This window comes from Nannospalax galili, unplaced genomic scaffold (genome assembly GCF_000622305.1).
Source record: "Nannospalax galili isolate Female #2095 unplaced genomic scaffold, S.galili_v1.0 scaffold212, whole genome shotgun sequence".
In the NCBI taxonomy this organism is placed as follows: Eukaryota; Metazoa; Chordata; class Mammalia; order Rodentia; family Spalacidae; genus Nannospalax; species Nannospalax galili.
Window position 1 is genome coordinate 4,643,731 of NW_008333884.1, and position 11,843 is coordinate 4,655,573.

An 11,843-nucleotide genomic window follows, 5' to 3' on the forward strand; every position below is an offset into this window, starting at 1 on the left:
CCTTCTGAAGTCTAGCCATAACTCTAGGCTATTGAATATGCACTTTATTTATGAAATTATCAAATCTTAGGTCGTTGTGTGGTAGCACTGATAGTGAAAAATGAGAACTGATTCAGAGCCCTCATTCCTTGGGAATGTGCAGGGTTGTAAATGACCACCAAAACAACTCATCAGTGTGTTTTCCCAAAATCTAGGGTTCCTCTGAATTTCATGAATTCAGGTGTAGACAGATAGCTGATCATCTGAGTCAAAGGTTGGACATGGGAGATTGTAACATAGTAACTGCACTAATCACTCTGGGTTCATTTCGACTTTCACATTAAAGGAGCCATGAAAGAAAACCAGTCTCACACCACGGATTTCACCCTCCTGGGGGTTACCAGGGAGCAGGAACAGGAAGATCTCGTCTTCAGCCTCTTCCTGTTCATTTACCCCGTCACAGTGGTTGGAAACACGCTCATCATCCTGGCCATTCGCTCTGACATTCGCCTTCACAACCCCATGTATTTTTTCCTTGCCAACCTCTCCCTTGTTGACATCTTCTTCTCCTCTGTAACTGTTCCCAAGATGTTGGCCAACCATCTCCTGGGTAGCAAAGCCATCTCCTTTGGGGGATGTCTGACACAGATGTACTTCATGATAGCCTTGGCTAATGTAGACAGCTACATACTGGCTGCAATGGCATATGACCGAGCCATGGCCATTAGCCGCCCGCTTCACTATACAACAATTATGAGTCCCTGGCCTTGTGTCCTGCTGGTTGTGGGGTCTTGGGTGGTTGGAAATGCCAATTCGCTTGCCCACACCCTGCTCACAGCTAGGCTGTCCTTCTGTGGCAACAAGGAAGTTGCCAACTTCTACTGTGACATTACCCCTTTGCTCAAGCTGTCCTGTTCTGACATCCACTTCAATGTAAAGATGATGTATTTTGGGGTGGGCGTTTTCTCTGTGCCACTGCTATGCATCACCATCTCCTATATCCGGGTCTTTTCCACTGTTTTACGGGTTCCTTCCACTAAGGGCGTGCTCAAAGCCTTCTCGACCTGCGGATCTCACTTGACTGTGGTGTCATTGTACTATGGGACAGTCATGGGCATGTATTTCCGGCCCCTGACCAGTTACAGTCTAAAGGATTCAGTGATAACTGTGATGTACACAGCTGTGACTCCAATGTTAAACCCTTTCATCTATAGTCTGAGGAACCGGGACATGAAGGCTGCTCTGGGGAGACTCTTCCACATCAGAACCTCTTCATCTCTGGTGTGAGATCATGCACTGCACAGAGACTGTGGCCGCCAGTTGAGAAGCACTTGGAATTCCAGCTCTAATGTCGCCTCTGCCAGGAGCTGCCTTTCATCTTTCCAGTGTGAAATTCCATTTCTTAGGAATCTTGTTGAATGTTTTGCTTTCAACACATTTCTGCTCCTCTGGGCAGTGTTGCAGTGTTGCAGCTGGGTTCATGTGTCACCAATGCTACTGACAAGTAATGTAGAGTTGAGAATATTTGAGCTTCGGCGTCCACATCCACGTAGTAGGACTAATACTGTCATGCCTATGACACGGGGTGTGGTCACAGAAACTCATGCTTTAAATCACTGCCTGCCAATTTTATCTGATTATTGTTTAATCATCTCAGCTAGGCTTGCATTGTGGGCACGACCTATCCTAACACATAAGTGTGTCTATACAATCCTGGTCGTATAGCATGCATAAAATAAGTGCTAAGGAAGGTGAATAGTGAATAAAAATATTAGTTTGTGATAGCAATTAGTGATAACCAGATTGGACATTATTTACCTCTCTAAAAAATCTCAGAGAATCTGACCTGGGGAAGTATTTTTGAGCTCATTTCACATTCAATATATCTTTAATGATCATAAGACTCTCTAAAACCTTACTAAAATGACAATAATCAGATTTATTATCTATTATCTTTTAATGTAATGATTGTGTATTTTAAGTACTTTAGTAGAGTGGTGGCTTAATTATAACATGTAGCAAAAATACTATGACTAAAGACTTGGGGTCAATGTAATGAATGAAAAAGTTTGGAATGGTGGCACATGCCTTTGCTGCCAGCACTTGAGAGGCTGGACAGAAGGACTTTGAGTTCAAGCCTAGCCTGGGCTACACTGAAGATATGAGGCCAGCCTAGGCTACTTGTGCTGGTTAGTTTTGTCGACTTGACACAAACTAGAGTCATTTGGGAAGAGGGAATGTCAACTGAGGAATATTTCGATCAGGCTGGCTACAGGTGTGTCTGTAAGCCGTGTTCATGATGCTAACCCTGTAGGAGGGCCCAGCCCACTCTGAGCAGTGCTGTTCCTGCAAAGGTGGGCTTGGGCTATAAGAAAAACAGCAGAGCAAGTCAGGGGAGCAAGCCAGGAAGTTGGGGGAGCAAGCAGTGCTCCTCCACATTCTCTGCTTCGGCTCTTGCCTCCAGGTTCCTGCCTCGAGTTCCTGCCTTGACTTTCCTTGGTAGTGGATTGTAACCTTTAGGCAAAATAAGCCCTTTCCTCCCCAAGCTGGTATTGTTTGGGTTTTATCATAGCAATAGAAAGCAAATTAAGACAGCTACCTAGTAAGATCCTGTCTCAAAAAATAAGTCAACCAATCAATAAAAAACCACTTTAAAATTTAGAATGTGAGGTTCATTAGTATTCTCTCTACCCACAGTTCCACTATGTTTCCTGAGCCTTAGGGGTAGAGGTCTCAACTCTCACCACGAAGCTTCCTCATACAACAGAGGGTGATGAATACAGAAGGCTGTCACTGGCCAAAATGTAGAGAATAAGAGACTGCAAAGTGCATGTCATTGGATAGGATTCATACTAAAACTCACCCACCCAGGGCACAGGGACCATTGCAGAAGTGGGGCAGAAAGATTGTGAGAACCAGAGGTGGTGGATGATGATAAGGGAAAAAGAGTTTTCCAGGCTTCTGGGAACTTGATCATAAGAACGTACAACAATGGTGACAGCATGTGCAAGACCTATGCAAACTCAACCAGACAAAAACCAGCATAGAACTGGGGAAATGGGCAGGAGGCCCCAACCTTTTCTGAGGAGCTATTGGCAGCTGGTTACTGCTGGGTGAGGGAGGGTCAGTCTATACCCTCCCTCCAAGCTCTGTAGCAGCCCTCCATAGATAAAGTCCAATCAGAAGCCAGACAACAAGGTAGCCCATTGTTGAGTCCATATGGATCAGCTTCCTAGAGTACAGGGACTGGTGGAGAGGAGAGAATTGACTTAAGAAGCAAGTGGAAGTTGTCTGTGACTGTTGCCAGTGTTACTTAAGGCATTTCTTGTTTATAGGCAAACTGGAAATTGGAAATAAAAAATGTAAAGGTAGCTGCTTCTTGAGTTCAAGAATCCAACATGCATTCATGTTCTAGAAGTTCCTAGAAGTAATTGGTCTAGAGGGAACATACCTTAACAAAATTAAAGGTGTATACAACAAACCCATAGCCAACATAATTCTAAATGGAGAAAAAATGGATGGATTCCCATTATAATCAGGAACAAGACAAAACCGTCCACTATCTTCACTCCTTTTCAATATAGCACTTGAAACTCTCGCACGAGCAGTAAGACAAGAGAAGGAAATTAAAGGAGTACTAATTGAAAAGAAGAGGTCAAATTATCATTATTTGCAGATGATATGATACTATACCTAAGAGATCACAAAAATCCCACCAGAAAACTCTTAGAAATAATGAATGCTTTCAGTAAAGTGGTAAGTTACAAAATCAACTTACAAAAATCAGTAGTCATTCTATGTACCAGTAACAAGCAGTCAGAAAAATTATTCAAACATACCCTCCCAGTCACAATAACCCCCCAAAATATTTAGGAATAAACCTAGTCAAAAACATTAAAGATCTCTACAATGAAAATTTAAGTCTTTAAAGAAAGAGGTAGAGGAAGACACTAGGATATAGAAAAGCTCACCACGCTCATGGATTGATAGTATTAATATTGCAATATGATCATCTTACCAAGAGCAATCTATAGATTTAACACAATGCTAATCAAAATACCCACAGCATTCTTTACAGAGCTAGAAATAAATCATCTTAAAATTCATATGGAATCACAAAAGGCTCTGGATAGGCCTGGAATTGGAGTTACAGGCAGTTTTGAGTTGCCTGATACGGGTGTTTTGGAAGCAGTATGTACCCTTAACTGTGGAGCCACCTCTCCAGACTCATTTTTTTTTTTTCAAAAAGGAATACACTCTTTAATCTTGAATGAACATAAAAGGGAAATTAAGACAAAAGCTTTTCAAAATAGAATATCTTCTATGGGGAGCAGGAATCATGCACATCTCAAGCTGCTGCGTGGAATGGTATCATTGGTCACCTCCACTCTGTGCCTGCCCCTTATGGGAGGATCAGGCAGTTAATTACACTGTGATGCATAGCAAGAGTCTATCAGTCTCTCTCTCTCTCTCTCTCTCTCTCTCTCTCTCTCTCTTTCTCAGTGTGTGGGCAATCTCTGATGTTCCTCACCTTCTACCTTGTTTGAGACCGGGTCTCTTTTTCACTCCTGCATAAACCAGGCTAGCTGGCCTGTGAGTTTCTAGTGACTCTCTCATTTCCACCTCCCATGCTGGGGTTGCAGACACATGTACTGCTGCATTCTGCTTTTATGTGGGCTCTGGGGATCCAGACTCAGGTCATCAGGCTTGTAGGGCAGGCACTTTTCATATCAACTACACCGTTTCCCCAGCCTGAGGTTATCAGACTCCTGGACATTTCCATTCCATTATACTTCATTATCTTCCATGGTCACCAGCCAGAAGGTAGAGAATGTCCATAATGTTCTTGTTCAACATTCCAGTAGAAGTTTCCCACTGAGGAGTTTTCACTGCTTTGTGATCTGTCAACACTGCTAACCCATGTAAATCCCCTTTCCTCCTTTCTTGGGAACATGGATTCATAGCTATCTGTCTGAGCCTATATCTCCTGAATTGCAGTTCCAAAAACCCCAAGCAAAGTCCTTTTATTTTTAAAGTTTCTGAGTTTGGATTGATGAATACTCATAAGGACCTTTCAGGTACATTAAATCAGTGGAAGCAATTATTGATTACTGAACTGCCTGAACTTTGATTTCAATTTACTTCTCTGTTTTTCAGAACTCTAAGCAGTTCCTACTTTTTTAAAATAGTTTAAAAAGTTGTCATTTAGTTTAGTGTCCTTCCACTCTAATGCATCTCCAGTCAAATCCTAGTGAAAAGATGAAATGCAATTCTTTCTCTTTGAAACGCTAAGCAGCACAAAGGCCTGTTTGTGCATGGGCTTGGAGAAATACCAAGGTCTCAATGTACAAGTGTCCTTGCAAGTCACAAGTGCCGGTTCCAAGTAGAGGCTGAACATCAGAGGTGATGAGATCACATCCCAACAGAGGATGGAATAGGTCAGCCTGGAGCTTGGACCCTGGAGACACTCTCTTCAGGAAACTCCAAATCACACTTAACAGCCACTGTTTCTCCCGAGGGCACAGCCAGAAGACTTTCCATGAGTCTCAACAATTACTCTCACTTGTATCTGAATGAATACCTGGGAGACTGACATTTCAGGAGTTTATAACCTGGCATTTGCTTCCAATCTCCTCAGCTTCCTTTTAGGATACTTTTTCTCCCCAGATTCCATTCAGGACAGCATTTCCTGTTCCTTCAGCTCATGGAGCTCCTTCTTTCAAACCATCTTGATCCTATCTTCATGTCAAATGCCTGTCCTCCAAAAAGAATTCCAGCCAGTTCTAGATTAGTTGCCTTCAAAGTTCGATTTGTGGAACAGAAGTGAAGGTCACAGGGCTAGGACATTTTAAGACAGCATGTGTGTTGGCTTCCAGGTAGGTTTGGGAGTGCTTATGACAGAGTGATCCAGCTGTAAAGGAATAGCAAGTGCACCACCCACATCCTCTCCCTTCACCCTCACAAAGTTTCCACAAGGTCAGTAGAATTTTCATGTCATTTGATCACATGTCATTTACTAGGTGAAATGAATTGCTGAAAGTCACAGAGTCAGGTATGGTCGCACATATGGCCTTTAATCCCAGCACTCAAGAGGCAGCAGTGGGTGGATCTCTGAGATAGAGGCTAGCCTATGTACATAGTGAGTTTCAGGCTAGCTGGAACTACAGGGAGACCCTGTCTCAACAAGCAAGCAAGCAAGCAAGCAAGCAAATGTCTCTAGGACACTAACTGGTCTGAGTCTAAAACCTAAGTTCTGAAGACTCAAAGTACAAAAGGGAGAGAGAGATTCAGAGCTACGACCACGTTTCTACTGGGGCTTTGTCCATGAACACAGGATTGGGACGGGACAGTTGAGATTTGGTTGCCTGAGCCTAAGCAATTCCTATCTCCTGAATCATGCTACATGTGTGTTGTGTGTCTTGGGCAATGCAGTCATACAAATGCATGACATTAGGGGAGGAACTAATATAAAGACAAGTGTGCTCCCACACTCCATGGCCTGGCAGTGGGCCCTTCACAGAGGCTTGGTGCCTCCTGTCAAAGTCCTAAAGTGAACTACTTGAGAAATCTGAAAGCATCTGCAGCATGTGTTTAATCCTCAGCTGTTCTTGCAAACTTGCCCTGAGTACCAAAACTCATGTCAGAGCCCAAACCCTTTCTAGGGAAATGGATATCAGAGAGGTGAGCTGTGTGTGAGATTGACCTCCTTTGGTTGAACTCAGGACTCCACCAGCCTCTAGCATTCCTATGGATATACCTCCCAGCTCCTCTCCTTGATGGTGGAATTTCATTAGGCCTCCTTCCAAAATCATCTGTCCCTCTGACTGGCACTGTGGATTGCCATCCTGGGGTCTTTGTGCTCACAGACCTCTCTCCTCTTGTTTCCGTTATGTTTTTTTCTGCTGACCACACCAACCATTTCTCTTTTTCTGTTGTAACATTTCCTTATGTTCTTGAACTCTACGTTTTGTAATCTTGTGGTAATTTCTGCTATGGATTGTCCATCAAAATGTTGCCACATTCATTAGTTACTCAGTGTACATGCTGAAACATTTATATTTACATTAAAGAAAGGGCTGAGAACCTCTTATCAGAAAAGGGTTATTGGAAACTACACGCATGGTGCTAACACTCGCCATCTACTGAACAAAGCCCTTGCATTAGTACAAAACACTGCAAATTCAGACCCCACACTTCTTCTCCACGCTGATTCCTTCACAGTCCCTGGCCTGGCCTGTAGCTTCTGCTGCTTTAGCCCAATGTTACCCTTTACTGTTTGAACTTTTGGTCTTGAAGCCTTTTCTACAGTAATGTACTCAGGCTTCAGGCTTTAGTTAATGGGTACAGAATGAGTGATTTGAAAGAAATCAATACAATCACATTTGTATATTATATTTTTTCCAGTCCTGTAAAGAATCATCTCTGCAAAGAAGCCTGGTGCAGAAAAGAGAAAGAGGTGAGAAAAAAGTGTGCTTGCTGGGAAGGGTTATAAGACTGAGGACAATCCACTGAATGACTGAAAAGGCTAGTTTGCTAGTTGCTATTTGCTAGTTGACAGTAAGGTGCTATTAATAGAGCTATAGAACTGGCAAAGAAATTGATGGAGTGAAATAGCCCAGCAAACAGAAGGAAATAAGGAAGCAGTTTCGATACATGGACAGTTTTTTCTGAGTCTTAGAGGAGTAAGATAGAGGCAGACACGTGGAAATGATGTGCAGCACGGCTCACTGGGAAACACTCCTTTATGGGGCTAAGATTTTCAGTGACAAACCCAGGTCTTTGAAAGAGTGCTCATTTGGGTGTCTTGGTGAGTTGGGGGAAAGGTGGCAGAGGTTTGGATAGACATCCATAGACAGCAGAGATGCTCACCAGAGTGTGATGGATCTACTTGAAATCTGTCCTTAGAGTTCAATCCCAAGTTTGTGTGACTTCTCTACTACGTCTTGGCAGACCTGAGAGAGGAATATAGGACTCACATATTTGTGGAAAAGGGCACAATCATCCTAGTTTTTGGTAAAGGAGATGGGAAGTTTCCATAACAGGATTGTTATGTGAGATGCAACAGAGAGGTGAACAAGCTAGAGACCACTGAGGACTGGAGATTAGGTTCATATGAGATCAATAACCTGGAAAGAGGCACTGGACAATCAAATAATGTTAGCAAACCATTGTTCAAAGCTGTTCTGTTTCCTCTTACCTGAGTCCCAGTTGGCATGATATAGGGCCCTGAATGCCGCTCCTACTGTGACTATCACCCTTTCATTCCCACTTCTCCACAAAGAATCATTTCTCTGATCTTCATCTTCCATGAAATACAGACTTGAGCCACCAGCTCCATGGGTATGTTCTGAACTAAATCATCAATATTCAAAAAATATCTTTAAGTCCACGTTGTTGTAAGGCTGATGTTAAACTATTAGAGCAACCAGAGCATACTATGGCAGACTCCTGCAGGGTTCAGTTTTGTTTGATTTTGTTTGCTTTTGAGACATGGTCTCTTTATATAGTCCAGGTGGGCCTCAAAATCTCATTTCTGCTGCCTCGGAATTCTAAACTCTGGTATTATAGAAGGATGCCACCATACCAGGTATTTTCTAATTCTTTAAAGTAAATATTATAGATACACATGAAATTCTCTTTCTTTTTGTTTTTTTATTATTTAATAACCATATAATTAGAATAAGCATTTCACAACAGCATTGACATATTCAATAACAATTTCCAGAGCTAAGATGCATCTGTTTCAAGATTGGCTATAAATTTTAAGGTTTACAGTTGAATTAATACAGTTATACAATATTGTTCTCAATATAAACCCTTTTAAGACATAAAATTAAATGAGGTTTTAACCTTTAAAAAAGATCTCCATTTCATTATTAAAATACATACTTTCATACAGAAAAATTCATGTTTAATGCAACTGATGCTAAGATGTTTGCATATGTGTTTCTAATCTCTATATATCTGATTATTACTAGTCACAGTCAGTTACTTTCTGAGCTCCTTGGCATCTGAGCATGGACATAAAGTCATTGGGTAGATTTCAATGGTAATGTTTTTCACAGCTACTAATTATTAAGGAGCAAAGTTTTATGCTTTCAAGAATTTTTTAAAAAATAAAAAATTTAATAACCACAAGATTAGAAGCATTTCATTACAGCTTTAACATATTCAGTAAAACACTCCAGAGCAAGGATACATCTCTTTCAAAAGTGGCTATAAATTTTTATGTTCACAGTTGAATTAATATAGTTATACAATATTGAACCCAGTATAAACCATGTAAGATATAAAATTGAATGAGTTTTTACCCTTTAAAGAAGATCTCCTTTCAAGATATGCTGTTTCCTACATTTTAAAAATATTATTTTTTTAGAAGAAGCATATCATTACAGCTTTAACATGCCCAATAACAGTTTCCAGAGCAAGACACATCTCCTTTAAAAGTGACTATAAAATTTCTAGGTTCGCTGTTGAATCAATACAGTTATATAATATTGAATTCAGTATAAGCCCTGTAAGATATAAAATTGCATAAGTTTTTCACCCTCAAATGAAATTTCCATTCCATTCTAAAATATACTGTTTGTTACAGAAAGACTCATTGTTTTTGCTACTAACACTGAGCTGTTGGCGCATGCATCTCTAATCCGTATGCATCTGATTATTACTAGTCATAATCATTTGCACTCAGATCCTTGGCACCTGTGTATGTCTATAAAGTCATTGGGTAGATTTCAATGATAATGTTCATCACCTCTACTAATTAATATGATGTAAACTTTTATGTTTCCTCCTCAAATATAATACATTTAAAAAAATTTTGTTGATTTTTTTTTTCTGTGTGTGTATATCACACAGAACATCTCAAACCATCTTATTCAACTATACACCCACTTCCCAGATGGCACCTTCCCATAGCCTCCCTTCCCCCATTAGAGTCCTTATACTCTGCTAACCCTGCTACTGTCCACTGTGTTGTCAGCACCCCCAGCCATTCCCCACTACTTGTCCATCTGGTGATTCTAGTCAGCCTATCTAGAGGTCTTTGTTTTAGGAAGGTCAGCTGTTCCTCATCTAGCAGTAATCAGTTGTCAATATTCCTTTAGATAAGATTGGGGTCTGCTGCTCATTTTCCCAGTTCTATGCTGGGTTACTGTCTGGGAGTCCCTTAGGCCACCCTGGCCAGCAACTCAAAAGAAGGTATCTCCTATCTGGCATTGTTGCTTGTGATGTAGCCTTTAGCTATACATATGGATGCTTAAAAAACTATATTGGCCCCTTTAATCTTTGGTTATACTTTCCTTTTGGGTGTTTAAGGCCATATTTTTCTTTTAAGTTATTTAATAACCACATACTTAGAAGAAGCATTTAATTACATCAGCATTGACATATTCAATAACAATTTCCTGAGATAAGATGCATCTCTTTCAAAATTGGCTGTAAATTTTTAGGTTTACAGTTGAATTATTGCAGTTATACAATATTGCATTCAGTATAAACCCTATAAGACATAAAAGTAAATGAGGTTTTAACCTTTACAAAAGATCTCCATTTCATTATTAAAATACACAGTTTCATATAGAAAAATTCTTCAGAAAACTTCATTTTTAATGCAATTGACATTAAGATGTTTACATGTGTTTGTAATCTTTATATATCAGATTATTACTAGTCACAGTCAGTTACTTTCTGAGCTCCTTGGCATCTGAACATGGATATAAAGTCATCAAGTAGATTTCAATGATAATGCTTTTCACATCTACTAATTATTAAGGAGCAATTTTTTTGTTTTGAAGAATTATTATTTTTTAATCATATATTTTTTAAAAATTTTAATAACTACATGATTAGAAGCTTTGCACTACAGCTTTAACATATTCAGTAACACACTCCAGAGCACTTGATATCTCCTGGGAGAGGGAAAATGTTTTAAAATTGAATGAGTTTTTAACCTTTAAAAAAGATCTCCATTTCATTTTAGAATATATTGTTCCTTGCAGAAAGACTCATTGTTTTGGCTACTAACACTGAGATGTTGGCGCATGCATCTCTAATCTGTATGTATTCATAATCGGTTGCACTTGGATCCAAGGCACCTGTGTATGTTCATAAAGTCATCGGGTAGATTTCAATGGTAATGTTTATCACCTCTACTAATTAGCATGGCATAAATTTCCATGCTTCCTCCTCAAATATAATACATTAAAAATTTTGTTGATTTTTTTTGTGTGTTTGTGTATATCACACAGAACATCCCAAACCATCTCATTCGACTATACACCCACTTCCCAGATGGCACCCTCCCATAGCCTCCCTCCTCCCACTAGAACCCTTATACTCTGATATCCGTGCTACTATCTGCTGTGTTATCGGCACCTCCAGCCATTCCCCACTGCTTGCCCTTCTGGTGAATCTAGTCAGATGATAATAGAGGTCTTTGTTTTGGGGGGGTCAGCTGTTCCTCATCTAGCAGTAATCAGTTGTCAATATTCCTTTAGATAAGATTGGGGTCTGCTGTTTATTTTCCCAGTTCTTTGCTGGGTTACTATCTGGGAGTCCCTTGGGCCACACTGGCCAACAACTAAAAAGAAGGTATCACCCATCTGGCATTGTTGCTTGTTATGTAGCCTTTAGCTATACATATGGACTCTTATGAAATTATGTTGGTCCATTTAATCTTTGGTTATACTTTCCTTTTGGGAGTTTAAGACCATACAGTTGGACCAGATAAACTGATTTATTTTTACTCTTAAGGTTGTTTGAGCATCTGTTCCTCAGGGGTCACATGGGCTTGGGAGGAGCCCCTTGGCTCCTTTCTTTTACCAGTTCCATCTATGTGAAGATAAGTCAAAGGTCCTACT

General features: G+C 40.4%; 1 protein-coding gene across 1 annotated transcript; it reads left to right on the top strand.

Annotated features, from left to right (window-relative positions):
* The first annotated feature begins 330 nt into the window (after nt 1-330).
* On the top strand, nt 331-1,287 carry LOC103730541 (olfactory receptor 1A1-like). The gene has a single exon (XM_008828821.2). It carries the CDS (start codon nt 331-333, stop codon nt 1,264-1,266), a length of 936 nt encoding a protein of 311 aa, XP_008827043.1. The 3' UTR covers nt 1,267-1,287.
* Nucleotides 1,288-11,843: the final 10,556 nt, after the last annotated feature.

Coding starts and splice junctions, on each gene's coding strand:
- LOC103730541 (XM_008828821.2), top strand. CDS start 331: ATGAAAGAAAACCAGTCTCACACCACGGATTTCACCCTCCTGGGGGTT.